Source organism: Ipomoea triloba, chromosome 6, assembly GCF_003576645.1.
Source record: "Ipomoea triloba cultivar NCNSP0323 chromosome 6, ASM357664v1".
NCBI classification, from domain to species: domain Eukaryota; kingdom Viridiplantae; phylum Streptophyta; class Magnoliopsida; order Solanales; family Convolvulaceae; genus Ipomoea; species Ipomoea triloba.
The window spans coordinates 17,736,756-17,753,095 of NC_044921.1; the positions used below are offsets into that span (position 1 = coordinate 17,736,756).

General features: G+C 34.0%; 2 protein-coding genes across 2 annotated transcripts; one reads left to right on the forward strand and one right to left on the reverse strand.

Moving 5' to 3' along the window:
- Window positions 1–706: 706 nt before the first annotated feature.
- On the reverse strand, window positions 707–2,494 carry LOC116022575 (organic cation/carnitine transporter 3-like). Its single transcript, XM_031263330.1, has one exon. It carries the CDS (start codon window positions 2,454–2,456, stop codon window positions 888–890), a length of 1,569 nt encoding a protein of 522 aa, XP_031119190.1. The 5' UTR covers window positions 2,457–2,494; the 3' UTR covers window positions 707–887.
- A 10,117-nt stretch (window positions 2,495–12,611) lies between these two features.
- Window positions 12,612–13,913, forward strand: LOC116023592. The gene is made up of 3 exons (XM_031264594.1): window positions 12,612–13,095; window positions 13,184–13,302; window positions 13,350–13,913. The coding sequence occupies exons 1-3, from the start codon at window positions 12,612–12,614 to the stop codon at window positions 13,911–13,913; spliced, it is 1,167 nt and encodes a 388-aa protein (XP_031120454.1).
- The last annotated feature ends 2,427 nt before the right edge of the window (window positions 13,914–16,340 follow it).

The window sequence follows — 16,340 nt, forward strand, 5'->3', positions numbered from 1 at the left end:
TACAAGTCTGGACAAATAACCACAAGAAGATAAAGTAGTTTAGTTTTAAATTTAGAAATCAAAAAATCAATTGGTCAATCTCATTGACAAAATTTATAATCATGTAATTACTAAGTAAACAATTTGACTAACTTGACTAGAGTTGCATATAACTCCATATGACCAATATATAATCTGACCAACCTGGTTCTATTCAATTTTTTAATACTTATTAAAGGATTACCACAACTTTCATTCATTTCATCCAATATAATTTGAATGCATGACGAGAACTATACCTTAAGGGAGTACAAATATCCTTTTTTGGCTTAATTAGCAATAACTTCATATGGTCTGCACAGACAGTTGAATTAGTCTTGAATAGTAGATTATGAGTAAAAGTACAAGATCAAGTAATGATAAATGGAGTGTGATAAGCTTCTTATAAAAATCTCTTTCTGTGGACAAACATTAACTACATATGACAGTATATATTTCTCTCTCTATATGTACTACATTTTCAAAATTTGAAGGATGAGATAGAAATCTCTTTTTTTTTTTTATCTCTCTAGACAGTTCAATTATTCATGACGTCCATTTTAGATATTTCACTTCTTAAATAAGTGAAGCTAGGTGTTCATACTCCCATGTTTATTTACCGTACTTGTATTTAATTATTTTGTTCATTTTACAGTACTTTGTCGCAAGGATTTAACAACAGTTAAAAGATATTTAAGATCTGGGGAATGATTGAATGAATAATAGTAGATAGGACCATCCAAACAATAAGGAAGATAAGTACAACAGTGCCATGGGCCCATCCATCACGGTAAATTAAATTTAATTACTCACTATGTGCATGCAAAGCAAGAGTGATAAACGCCGCCGCCGGCGGCGGCCGTATTATTTCAAACTTTGCTTATTCCGTTGTTCTCCTTGCTCTCCTCTTCGTCAATTGTGTCGCAGATTTCTCCGCCCATTGTCTCCGGCAACCAAATCACAAACAAGCAACAAACGCCGATTGTGAGTCCGAAAACCCCGTAGGAGTAAAACCTGTTGGCTCTCCCCAGCGCCACCAGCAACGGGCTGATGGCGCCGCCGAGCACCATGGCTTGCCTCACGATCGACACCGCGGAGTTCCTGACGCAGGTCGGGAAGAGCTCCAGCGTGTATATCATGAGAACGTTAAACGCCGTGCAGGCGTTGAAGAACGCCACGATTTCCAGCCCGATCTGGACCCACCTCAACTCCTCGCTCACGAACACCACGCACCCAACGCAACACGCGCCGCTCAGCAGCCCTAGCCCCAACACCGAGCTCCGCCGCTTCAGCTTGTCTATCAGCAAGAACGTCGTCAAAGACGCCGGCAGCTCCGACAAAGCATTTAACGTCGTACTAAGGTAGAGATTTAACGGCATTTCCCCCACACCTAACGGAATTCCGTAATACACCATCCCAGTCCCGACCCCAACTAACATCACCGTTAATAACCGTTTCAACGCCCATCCTTTGTTTAGTAGTAGCCTTAGAGCCGCGTATAAATCCATCCCCATGTTTTGATCCTCCTGGTCTTGATCGTGGTTATCAAGAATAAATGAGCCGAAGAAGCTGGTGGTTATGCTGTTACGCGTCTCCGGGGGGGCGATGTTTTTTATGGTTTGGACAAAATCTTGTTTCATTCCTCGGACATAAAGCCACCTCGGAGATTCTCCGGCCACGAAGTAGACTATAACGGAGTATATAATCCCGGGGATTCCGGTCCAGAGATAGAGATATCTCCAGGAAGACCCGGCATTGAAATACGCTATGGCGGGTAAAGATAGGAATCCGAACGTGAAACAAATGAAGCCTATGATTCCTACCTGTCCCCGCCACCGCCTCCCGACAACCTCGGTCGACAAAACCAGCGCGCAGGTGCCGATGGTGGCCCGCCCGAACCCCGTCAGGAACCGCAACGCCGAGTAGACCCACACGTTGGACGCCGCCGCCGTGAGCACGGCGGCCACATTCATGAGGCAGCATGAGAACGCCAGCATTCTCTTCCGGCCGAACGAGGAGTCGGCGAACGTGGACAGCGCGATTCCGCCGACCAGGCACCCGACAAAGTACGAGGTCGACGGCAGGCCGGTGATAACCGCCCCGGCACACTGTAGGCCCCACTCGGAAACCACGGAGGTGTGCGCCGCCGCGTCCCACCCCCACGCCTCCGCGGGAAGCTGGCAGACATCCGTACACGTGGAAGAAGATAAATCATCGTTGCAGTGCCACGTAGGCACCACGTCAGTGAAAATGGTGACGAAGGTTTGCTGGGCGTCGAATATCCATGCCAGAGATGCCAGCGTGGCTTGTAGAAGCTGGGCCCACCCGAACTTTCCGATACAACGTTCGATGGTGTCGTCCAAGGAACGTTTTTTTATGTTTTTCCCTTCCTCATTGGCGGTTGGGGGAGCCAACAGGGGATCCCTTTCGCTCGGCATTGTAATGAATGGATATATGATAAGCCTATATGTCTTATGTAACATATGGCCTTTATATAGATACCCAGGCCACGTAGAAGGGAATCTGTATACACATCATATAATATTGTGCAATATAATGGGGACCGTAACTGGTAAATATTTGTATCGTATACGCCTAATTTTTAAAAAGTTTGGATCCATCCCTTTCTAAAGTAACAATGAGGACTTTACCTACCCCTACTTTTTATATTACTAGGCACGACTGTTGTCTTTCTTGTCATAGAAATTCTTCAATGAGTATCATGCATGCATAAACACATATGTATATACACTTTTTGTAGAAGCGGCTTATTGAGTAATGGATCACACTTGTGTAAGACTCTCTCCCAAATATTTATCCGTGAGATGAGTCAGGTCGGATTAATGTGTAAATGTAATACTTGTACTAAAATTGTAATACTAATTGGAAATAAAGTGTTTCTTATGTTATTTACAAAGAAAATTGTAATACTTTTATATTTTGATATAAAACTATTACATTTATCATCAAAAGTATTACACTTATAAGTAATGTTTGCAAGTGTTTGTTACTTTTAAGGGAAAATGTAATATTTTTAGGAAAAAAATGTAATGCTTTTAAATAAAAATGTAAAAGTATTATATTTTTTTTCAAAGTATTATAATTTCCTTTATTATTACATTTACCAGGTATTACATTTTCATCTTAATCTGACCTAACTTGTCTCACAAATAAGAATATGTGAGACGATCTCACACAAATTTTTGCCTTAACTTGAGTTATAGGCCTCATTGATTTGAGCTGATCACCTGGTGAAGTTCTACCTAGTGCACACCCTATAGTGACTATGGGTTTCCCTAGTCCCTAAAAAAAATAAATTTTAAGAGGTATTTAATTTGTAAACAAGAAAATAAAATGGTATTGATTCATTTTATTTTTAACAAAAGTTATAGAAACGAAATTTTTTTTTTACCAACATCATAATAAAACTCGTTGGCAAAAACTTGTATGACACAATCTCATGGATCTTGTCAATGTGAGATGGGTCGGGTCAAAATGTAATACTTATACTGGAAAATGTAATATTAATCTGAAATAAATGTTTGTTATTTATAAGAGAAAGTGTAATACTTTTGATAAAAAAGGTAATACTTTTATATTTTTATTTAAAAATATTACATTTTTTTCTCAAAAATTTTACACTTTCAATTCAACAAACACTTTATTCCTAGTTACTATTACATTTTTTTTATATAAGTATTACATTTTCATTTTGACTCATCGATAAAGATTCGTGGGACGGTCTCAAAGGGAACTCACTCCAATCCTTTTTATTCACTAGTTAGCGTGAGTTGGTTAAGCGTGGTATATTCCCACACTTGATTATTGAAGAATTTTGATGCATTTTATTTTTTTTCTTTTGGCTTGATCCTAATTTTTGATATTACAAATAATATTGTCCATATAAACAAAGAGTGGAGGATATAATTGTATAATCTAGATTGAGATTCAATTCCTACGTGGAGACACGTAGAGAGCCACACTTGCATTGGTTTTAAAATTCTTTTAAAACAAAACAACAAGATAAATAAATGCTCAAAACACATATGCTGCGGACCAGCTTCACAATTGTACTTGTGCATTTTAAGGAAAAAACATTTCATTCTGGAATGTGAAAGCAAATTATGGTCCACACAGTGCTACATGGACCATAATAAAAAATATATTTTTAATATAGTAAAAGTATATTATTTGTGTATTAAATATAAATTATACAAAATAATATACATTAATTGTCAAATAATATATTTTTCCTGAACACAATGTGCATTTTTAATCTATTAAAAATATATTATTTATTTAAAAAAAAGTACATTATTTATGTAATGAATATATATTATTTGATAGTATAATCTACATAATAATGATTGTTCTATGATGCACTTTAACGTTAACGTTGTTAATCTAAGCTGTCATATTATATGCTCACGAAAAATGTGACTCTATCATTCCAATGTAATTGCATGCAATAATTATAATTGACGACTCAAATATTAAAGTTTTGAATGGTCACACATGGAACACAAGGAAGAGATCATATATATTGGGAAAAAAGTATGAATATTCATTTTTTTTCCTTATTATTGTATCACATTTTTTAAAATATTTAATTATTACGTAAGTTATCTGAATCCTGTAAAAACCTAATTATTTTTAAGCCATCTACACAACTCTACCTTGTAATAAAATTTTAACTGCCCATTTAATTTAAAATTCAAACCTATTTAACATGTAAATTAAATTAAAAAAAATCATTTCAAGCTAATATTAATAAATTTAATTAAGAAAACAGTAGAAAAAATCAACATTTTAAAATATGAAAAACAACTTAAATAAATTATTAAGCATGACAAATATTTAATAGAATTTGAAATTTTATTAAAATGTATATTAAATATAAAAAGGCACATTACAAAATTTATAAGAAATGTTAAATAAAATAAGTGAAGAAAAAATAATAATATTATGCATGTTTTAAGATGTACATTTAAATATTTTTTAAATTTTAATGTGTAAGACAAGTAATATTTTCATTTTATAATATCTGACATTCATTTTTAAACAAATTAAAACTCTACATATCAAAATGATTCTTTATAGATTTCAGTTGGCTTTGTATTGATTACATTGAAAGATGTTACATTTTCATTTTAAAATTTTTTTACATTTCATGCAAGATGATCTAACACAAGTTTATAGTGGTTACGTTCTATCTCTTCTCCTCACTACTCTACTATTCCATAGATTTTTTTCTATCCAAATAATCTTTTATTTTTTGGTATCCTAATAATTTTTTCTTCTGTCCATAGACTATTTATGTATTCCTAACAAAGTTTTAGTAAAAAAAAATGACCTTAATTTACAAAATGCTTATAAAACTTTATCCTAATTTATTGAGGGTTTAAAAAAAAAATATTTTGCGTTTTTTCTCTACTTTAATTTGTGTTACATCTGTAACAAATTTTTCGTTCAATTGTAAATTTTGCTGCAAAAGTTACGGAATGTAAAATTGATGCAACAAAACACTTTTCATTACATATTTTTGTTATAAATTGCGAACTTTTAAAGTAATATACCAACAAATTAAAATACTAATAACACAATTAGATATTAGTTATTAGTTAACGCAATTCATTATCAATTATTATGTATGGAATGATTATCCTTATCCTATCCGAAGATGAGAAATATCTTTGATGGACAAGACTCATTGCGGCCCGCCCAATGATGGGTGATTGGGAGATAATATAGAGTTCCCACCAACTTGCAAGTCAGCCCCGTAAGATACAGCACAGACTGGCCCTACTTCTATAAATGTGATACGACTCAAGCTGTTGCCTACCATACATTTTGCATAATTATTGTGAAATCATAAATAATTTTACAACATGTATGTACTCTCAATTTCTTTTTCCGCACTTTTACTGACTGACGTGTGAGTCTCAAAAAAATATTTACATCAAAAATTTAGGTGAGAATATAAATATTAAGAGCAGAATAAGAGATTTCAAGTAGCAATATAATTTCACTGATAAATATATAACTTTACAACATGCAAGATTTCTATATATCTTCATTGTGGGACACCAAGGAAATCTCCTTTGTCATTTTCTAGTTTGTTTTATACTTTGTCTGACAAATTATTAAACTACTCTTAAATTAAAAAGTTAGATAAAAAAATTAAATGGGTAGTCATAAAATCAAACCTTGGCGATGAGAACATTGATTCTTTAGACTGAAAAAGATTATTAAGAAAATATAGAACAGATATTACCTTATAAAGAATTATAAGTGTTTCAAAAAAAATTTATAATATCATACGTACGTAAGATTATTACTAACTTATAGTTAGATTTAACACGTGTGCACTAAAATAAATATACATTTCAATTATCAGTTTAATGTTTTTAGTGAATACAAAACGCATTTTTTAATTAGGTATCAAAGCTACCCTCATGATGTCACGTAAGAGGTTATAGGTCACTTAGTCTACGTGTTGTGTGTGAATAGTTGACATGTAATTAGTAATGGAGCATATATATTGACGTTATTTTGACTATTTTGAATTGAATTTAATGGATTCAGAAACGTGAATATTGGATCTAATTAAATCAATACTTTAAAAAATAAAAAAGAAAAGATATCTGTATAACTAATAATGAGAAGTGGACCACGGTCATAGGATGATAGTAAGGCGTGACTAGGTTCCGACTTGGCTGCCAGGGTCGCTGCTGGTATTCATGTGGGTTACACATCTGTCACTCATGTTCTCGTATACTTCACAATCATTCTCTTCAATTCAATCTTCAATGTCGGCTTAATATTATATGATTTTGTGTTCAAATTCTGGTGCATAATTACCTTGTGCCCTCTAAGGCTCTAAGTTGCCTGTTTTAATATCACTTAAAATTCAACATTTTCTTCTTTTTAAAATGACACTTCAATTTTCGCATTAAATTATATATAGAAATTAGAATTACTTGTATGATTTTTTAAAAAGAAAGTCGTAAGTAAGACAATTATATTAGGCAATTATGTTAATAAATAAATATTATTTTAGTACATTAATTTTGGCTAGTTAGGACATAGTATATTAATAATTAATTATCAAGGAAAAGTATAATTTATTTTGTATTGTGGACTTATTATTTTTTTAAATAATTTAATAATATTATACCTTAATTATAAAAATTCTACCTAATAATTTTAGTATTACACGGGACATAATAATTACCGTCGGTCCAATGATGTCCGCCCATATTGCTTCGCTTCGAGTAGTCATTATTGCACCCTCAAACAACTGTAAAACACAGCCACGATGGTTATTTTCATCAAAACTAATTGACTCCATTTGAAAAGCATAAAAACAATATAGATTGAAGTGAATATTTAGTTTGTTTTGTAGAGAACCATTTCCAGAAATAGAATTTTGTAGAATAAGATAACAAAGGAGTTTTCCCATTAAGTCGTTGCAAAGCAGAGACGACACCACTATGTATGTACGTACTACGATCCACTTGTCTTATTACAAAGTAGATTACGGAGACCGACCAAACTACATAATTAATCATTAATCTTTCACCGCACGTAAAAATATTTTTTTTTAATTACTTTTTTTTGAAGTATCTAGTCAATGTAATTTAAAAGTTTCATTTGTGCGTAACCGTATTTAAATTCATCTAGAAATATTTAGAGTTTATTTAAATAGAATAAAAAGTATTTATGAATATCAAATTAATAGAGATAATATGCAATTTATTTCAATAATTTTATATATAATTAATATTTGTATCGCCTTTTTCGCTCCCAGTAAACAAAATTCCTGGACCTTTGAACTTTGATCCCATATAAGAAAATGACAGTCATGCTTTCATATTTTTCACAATTTATTGTTAAGTTTAGGATATTATTGGATCGATATATTGACACTAGTCACTAGCACATATCATTGTATAGAATTTTTTTTTTCAAACACGTACACTTAAATTAATTAGTTTTTCTAGAATGATTTAATATATACTCCGTATATAATAATAAATAATAAAATGTATTTAAATCCAAAGGGTCAACCGAGAAATAAAAATAAACAAACAAAACTAAAGTGAAAATTGAATAAAATAAAATAAACCACAAGACACCGTTGGGAAACGAAGCTAGTAGTATAATTATTTGAGAAATAACAATTGAAGTATATGTTTCATCTCAACTAAAAGTTTAAGTTAATAGTTGGATTAGACACTTATGTTTATATGTTATATGCTCAACACTCCTCGTCACACGAATTCCATAACCTTTGGCATGACTTTGATACTAAATTGAAACACGTGTTGCATCTCAATTAAAAGTTTAAGCAGATAGTTGTATTGCACATTTATATTTATATATCATATGCTCAACAATAACAACAACAACAACATCCAACACTACCCCGAAACATCCTCCAAGATACTACCCTAAAACATCCATGATCCAATACAACACAAACAACATTTGGCAACTTCAACTCTCTTACAGAATTAACCTGAGGTGTGATTGAGTGACAAATGACTCATTCATCCTTAATTAAAGATCAAAAGTTCGATCCTTGACATTGAGTATGGAGCCGTCTTAACTCTTAAATCTCCAAGCAAGCTATCTCACTCAAAGAGGTGCCTATAATTCATCGAGAAAATTAGTCACTATCTTCGCCACTAGAAACACTGCATATAAAAAAAAAATCCTCTCTTACAAAACTAAATTTGAATACTTTCTCTAGAATGAACTAAAACATGTGAAGCGAAACCAACAAATGTTATGTCTGGATATTGCCCAAGGTTTTTTTTTAATAAATAGAAAAACTCGTTTTAATTATTGTTTATTTTGATGAGAAATTGAGAATCTTTTGGCGTATTACATGCCTTTTGTTATTGACTAGACACATCTTTTTCTTACGACATTATTTTAATCACATAAAATAATATGGTTTTTATGTATACGTACTATATATGATTATACTACTTACTTCGTCAATCTCTTTATTAATGGTATATTGGTACATCATTATAAAAAATAAAATAAATATGGGTCACACTTGTGTGAGACCGTCTCACGTATCCTTATTCGTGAGACGGGTCGGGTCGGGTCGAAGCACCATGCAAATGTCACACTTATATGTGTAAATGTCATACTTATATGCTCAACTATAATACCAATCAGGAATACAATTTTTGTTACTTATAATAGAAAAAGTATTACATTTACCCTTATAAGTAACAAAATTTTTATTCTTGATTAGTATTACATTTGAGCATATAAATATGACATTTGTGCGTATAAGTGTTATATTTACATCTTGACCCGACCCATCTCACGGTGAGACGGTCTCACACAAGTTTTTGCCAATAAATATTAAAGGAGCCAAATTGGCAAGTTGCTATTGATGAGTTTTTTGTTAGAAAACTGTTATAAATTTAGCACGTTTATAGCGAATTTGAAATATTTCATCCATCCCATTTATATGTTTGGTTTGATTAATCCGGGGACAATTCCAGTCAAATTTATCAAATATTTGACTTGGTAACCACAAGATTTCAAGTTTAACTCCTTATATGAATTGACTATTGATCTTCTTGATTTGAACTAGTTAGCTATAGAAATCTAGGCTGGTTTACCTCCTTGGGGTCATTTCCTCAACATGGTCACAAGGCGGGTTTCTTGCAGGTGCACCTTTAAATAGCAGTTGCAGGCTTTCCTATAAATCATCAAGGGTTTGATTAATTAAAGTTATTTATAATTCAATTTTTATAATATTAAGTTTAGAATTAATAAATACTCTATAGACTTTATATATTTAGAAACTATATAAAAATATTATTTAACACAAAGAAAAATTAAAATTTAAAACTAATAAGAAAATACTAACAAAAATAGCACAAAAAAATAATGATTTTCTTTGACTAATAAATAGTAAACATGACAAGAAAAATATAACAAAGAGGTCATTATTTTGAATGTGATCCACTACCGATTAGGCGACTAGGTCATGTCAAAATGAATTTGAATTCTCCTAATAAATATAAACTTATACACCATTCAATAAATATAAACCTCTATTTCTAAAATCTAACCCCTGAAATCATTCGAAGCAGCGTCTGTCCAGTCATCCGTCCACTAACATTCCAAACGACGTCGACACGTCGTTTTGGACCAGGGTTCACAATGCACCGTGGATCCTAGTCCACGATATAACGATTGTCCATCGGTCAGATGTGCATTAAGTTTAGAACCTTGGTAAATCCATGTAAATCTAAACATCTTTTTTCACAGGTCTAATGATTATTGCTCTAATCTATCTAATTGCTATTGCTCTCTAATCTAACCTATACTACTCTAATTACTCTAATCGCATCACTCTCCTAAATAGAACTTTTATCTTACATTGAAAAAGTAAATAAGTTTGTTTTTTCTATAAATATATTTTTAGGTTTTCTAAACATACACATTTTTTTCAAACATATAGCGATTATTGCTCCAACCTAACTGCTACAGCTCTAATCTAACCTCTACTACTCCAATTACTCTAATCACACCACTTTCCCAAATATAGCTTGTCTTTCATATAAAGAAGTAAATAAGTTTGTCTTGCTATAAATATATTGTCAAGTTTTAGATGTTATAAAATATATTGTTAGAAGCTAATTAAGGCTCATTGTTTAGAAGTGCAAACATATTTTCACAAATAGGTAATGTTATCAACTAGTTAAATTCACTAACCTAATCAATTAACAGAGTAATAGTTATAAAAAAAAATTATAATTGATCATATTCCAATTAATAGCAATAATGAAAAGTTGAAAACTAATACACAAGAAGAAAGTTCACACTTCGTGTGCTGCTACAAGCCTCAACAGCCTCAACAACAACCACTACCACCTACCTAATTATAGGCATACACCACAAGAAAGTTTAAAAAGGAGAAAGAAAAAAAAAAGAAGAAGAAATCATTATATATAGAAGTAGTGAATGGTATATATGGTCCGTTGATTTTAATCATCACTAGAAGCAATTTCCTTGTGCGAAGTAAGCAAAGATCTAGCCTTTGTGTTCAGTTGAGTTACCATTATTTTCATCATTTCAAATGCTTTGCCGGGCTTGGGCGTGGGTACCCGTTAGGGTTGGGGATTCAACTTTTTGAGAAGAATAATAAATAAAATAAAACAGTTGGCAAAACTTTGCATTAAATTAATTAAATATTAATGAAACTTAACAATAAGTTTAATAGTTATTAAAAGTGATCATGGTAAAAAGTCACTCATATATAATGTAAACACAAAATAAAACTAATAATGCTTAACACCTTTCAGTTGTTCAGAGATATAATTATATTAGACCAATCTTAGGCCTATTGCGCTGTGCAATGTGGCGTACAAAATCCTTGCCAAAATTCTTGCAAACCGGTTGAAGACTGTGATTGGCGGTATAGTCTCTGAGACTCAAAGTGCGTTTATTCCAGGAAGACTTATCACGGATAATGTTCTGGTTGCTTCAGAAGTTCTCCATTTCTTAAAACGTAAGCAGCGGGGTGGCTGTGGTTGGGGAGCTTTGAAGCTTGATATAGCAAAAGCCTACGATCGGATGGAATGGGGCTACTTGAGGAAAATGATGACTCTCATGGGATTTGCGGACGGTTGGATTGACTTCATCATGATGTGTGTTACCACGGTTCGTTATCGGGTTTTGGTGAATGGAGATGTGTCTGATTTGATTACCCCTACGAGAGGCCTTAGACAAGGGGACCCCCTATCCCCTTATCTTTTCATTCTTTGTGTAGAAGGCTTCTCTCATCTTCTTACTTCTTCTTACTTGTTGTGTTCAGAGTAAGACTCTATCGGCCTGCTCAGTGGCTCGGGGTGCCCCGAGAATATCCCACCTTTTCTTTGCTGACGATAGTCTGGTCTTTTTCAAATCCACTATTGGGGAGGCTCAGGCTATTAAAAGATGTTTGCTGAAATATGAGGAGATGTCAGGTCAATCCGTTAATTTGAATAAATCATGCATGGTATTTAGTAGTAATGTGGGGAGACAGGATGCTCTTGCAGTAACTGCCGAGTTGGGGGTTGTGTATGTCAATTCAATTGGGAAGTATTTAGGCCTGCCTATGGGAATTGGAAAGAATAAGAAAGAAGTCTTTCGTTATATTGAATCAAAGCTTAAGTAGAGGGTTGGAGGTTGGAATAAAAGGATCCTTTCTAGAGCTGGAAAGGAGATTTTACTAAAGACGGTTGCACAGGCTTTGCCCACATATACAATGAGTACATATTATCTTCCTACTACCTTTTGCCTTACATTGGAGAGGATTATGAACAAATTTTGGTGGGAGTCAAAGCCGGGTGGAGGGGGTGGCATGCACTGGCTTTCATGGTCTAGGATGTGCGTACTGAAGAGTTGTGGTGGTATTGGCTTCAAACGTCTTCATGAATTTAATCTAGCACTCTTAGCAAAGCAAGGCTGGAGGTTTTTGAATCACCCTGGTTCCTTAGCCGCCCGATTATATAAAGCTAGATACTTTCGTGACTGTTCTTTTTTGCAAGCTACTCTGGGTGCTAATCCGAACTATGTATGGCGTTCGATCCTTGCTGCGCAGAATCTCTTATAGAAGGGTTGTAATCGTAGAATTGGTGATGGGAGTACAGCTCGTATATGGGATGATCCTTGGTTGCCTGATCAGGATTCCCCGTTTCCTGTCACGCCACGTTCAGTCCATCATGGCCACTGTTTCTGCGTTAGTTGACCCTATGACTTCAGATTGGGATGTGCCACTGCTTAAGGAGTTGTTCTGTGACAGGGATGTTGCTTTAATCATGAAAATTCCTATATCCCCGTCTTATAACGATCAGTGGTGTTGGAGAGGTGATGTTCGGGGAATGTACACAGTAAAGCAGGGTTATAGATTGTTGGTAGAGGATGCAGTTAATGCCCCTTCCCAGTTCACTGCATGGAGATTATTATGGAAGCTTAGACTTCCGCCAACAGTTCTCAATTTTATTTGGCGATGTGCCCGCGACATTCTCCCCACGAACCTGAACTTAGTTGGACGTGGTATTGTCATCGATCCCTTATGTCATTTATGCCACTCACATCAGGAAACACCATTGCATCTTTTCAAGTTTTGTGTTCACACATGCAGGTTATGGGACAGTTTTTGTGATCTTCCTTCAATACAGTCAAATGATGAATTCGCTGCTTGGTTGTCGAAAGTCATTGAAGGGAGAAACGATGAAGCGATTCGTGCATGCATGGCACTGTGTTGGTCTATTTGAAAAAGTCGTAATGATTTGTTGTGGAACACTAAGCCTTGGACACCCAGTGAGGTGGTGCGACGGGCGGTTCTTTTGGCGGAAGAGTGGAATACCCTATTTGCAGCTCCAGGTAATTTGCTTATCAATGGTTCAGAACATGCAATCGATCCTGGTATTAATGATGGAGTAATTATTCATGTTGATGCTGCTGTTTTTTCTGATAGAGAGGAGGGGTATGTGTCTGCTGTGGTGCATGGGAGTGATGGAGGGTATTTGGCGGCTCGCAATTGTTCAGTGAGGAGTATTCGGAATCCTATTCTTGCGGAGGCGATGGCTGTTAAAGAGGCACTCTCTTGGGCGAAGGATCGTGGTTGGCATAAAGTTGTGTTGTATTCCGATTGCCAGCTGGTTTGCAACCTTTTGAAGAGTTCCTTGCCGAATAATTCTTATGTTGGTTGCATTGTTCGTGATTGTGTTTCTTTGAAACGCTACTTTGTTGATGTATCGTTTCATTATATTGCTAGATCAGTGAATACGCTAGCTCATGTGTTAGCAAGAGCTACGGCTTCTCAGTCTGGTCCTGGTGTTTGGTTTTCTTCTTTCCCTGACTGTATTTAGCATTTGCTTTTGGTTAATTAATATACTTGCTGTTTGGTTTTCAAAAAAAAAAATCTTAAAAAAATATGTGAATTAATTAATGAATTAAATATGTTATCATAAATTCATGAAGTAAGACAATTTTCTTAAACGGAGGTACGTAGTAGTCTAGCTGTCCCATAAATTATGATGAGCTGAGCGAGATGTTGACTTGCAAAGAATATTACAAAAGGGTATGGGAACCACTGATGGATTAAACACATACAAGTTGAGTAATTGTGATACGCAAATTATATCGTGGACCGTGGTCCACCGCGCATCAAAACGACGTCGTTTTGATTAATGAAAACAGAAGGATGAATTCGCGCCACTCACTTTCAGTTCATATACACTGCAATTACATTTCAACACAACTGCAGTTACATTTTGATATAACTACAGTTTCATTCGATAATATAAAAACACAAATGTGAAACTGTTATTCAGTATCAACTCATATACACTGCAGTTACATTTCAACACAATTACAGTTACGTTTCGATATAACTACAGTTTCATTCGATAATATAAAACACAAATGTGAAAATGTTATTCAGTATCAGTTCATATACACTGCAGTTACATTTCAACACAACTACAGTTACATTTCGATATAAATACAGTTTCATTCGATAATATCAAAACAAATGTAAGGCAGTATCTTTTGAGATGAACTGTAGTGTCAATTACGGACTCAGTCTCCCACTTATTGAAACGACGTCGTTTTGGGACCGCGGTCCACAATGCATTGTGGACCGCGGTCCACGATATAATTAAGAACTGATTGTGATATTGACACAAAATAAATATAGAAAGCGAAGAGGCCTATATTTATAGCTAAGATAATTGTATTAGGGAAATGTTGAGTTGTAGACAACTCACGCACTTATAGTACAAATGTAAATCCCTCAAGCAAATTGGAGGGTAGCACTTCAAAGTTAAAACCGTGTTGGTAATCATTTATTAACATTTTAATACATTAGACCCCACCTCATTGCTAAAGTGAACTTCAAGTCAGGGAATCACTGTCGTCGGGACATCGTTTAACATCTCTCTTATATTGTACGTAGTAACAACATAGCATAATCATCAAGTTAAATATATATATATACAATAATTGAGTTTTTCACGCCGAGGCTCCATGGCAAATTATACAGTGAGTCATGGTTCAACAGTACAAGGCGGAACATTGATATAGGTTTATTTTAATATATTATAAATTTACTATTAGTTTACTATATGTTCATTTTTAGGTATTACTTAAAAATAAACCTATTAAAAACGAAAATTCATGTTAGATTTACATTGTAATGTGACCCATGGTCAATGGTATAATTATTGGTTTCTATGTGCTAAAAAAAGAAAACTTTGGGCTAGGCTATTGCTAGTGAATTCTTGGGTTAGGTAAATGGGCTTGCGTGTGATTTAGTCCAAGAAAACTATCTTGATTGTCTATTGAGGCAAATTTCACCGTAGATTATAGTTCACACAGCTATGAACCGGATTGTTATGCCGTGGACCCAGGTCCACCTTGCAAGGTGGACCTGGGTCTACATTCACATACACTATACTCTATATTCACATACACTATACTGTACATTCACACTTTGTAAACTCTACATTCATACATTACAGGATTACATGTTTAGTAACTATATTACAACTATTATGCATTCACACATTCAAAACTCTATATTCATAGGTCCTGTACTCTATATTCACAACTTAAGAACTCCACATTCACACATTACAAGGCTACAAGTTGCTAGAACTTCTTAACTCTATTACAGATTCACACATGCATAACTCTACATTCACGATTTCTATACTCTACATTCACACTTTGAAACCTCTACATTTACACATTTTTGGGCAACTTTAATTCAACAATGTGTTTACTAATTAAAAAAAAAAAAAAAGACAAAACAACGTAGTTGGGTCCACAGCATAATTTGCCGCTATGAACCAGTGTGGATCATGATTTTAAATGGTTTTGTTTTTCTTTTTTCAAGTTAAAAGAAAATGATATCCGATCTGTCTAACTAATTTTATTTTTTAATGATAATTTAGTTTTATTTTATTTTTTTTTTTGAAAGAAAACGTAGCTATTCCATTAATTCATAACATAAAACGTTTACATCAACGATCAATGAAATGGTAAACCATTCCTTACAGTCAGACATAGAAACAACTTTTCTAACTATGCTATAGAAAACTTGAATCGCAGACTATTTCATAACTAGGAAGCTATGTTCCTTCAAGGAGCTTAAAGCTTCATCAAAGATCTGGGTCTTCGTCATCATTCTTTTTTGCTCGCCCACGATAAGATCAACACTTGCCGAAACCAAACTAAACGATTTATGCTAATGAAAATGAAAAGCCCGTGAAAGTAACGAGAGGAAAAATGCT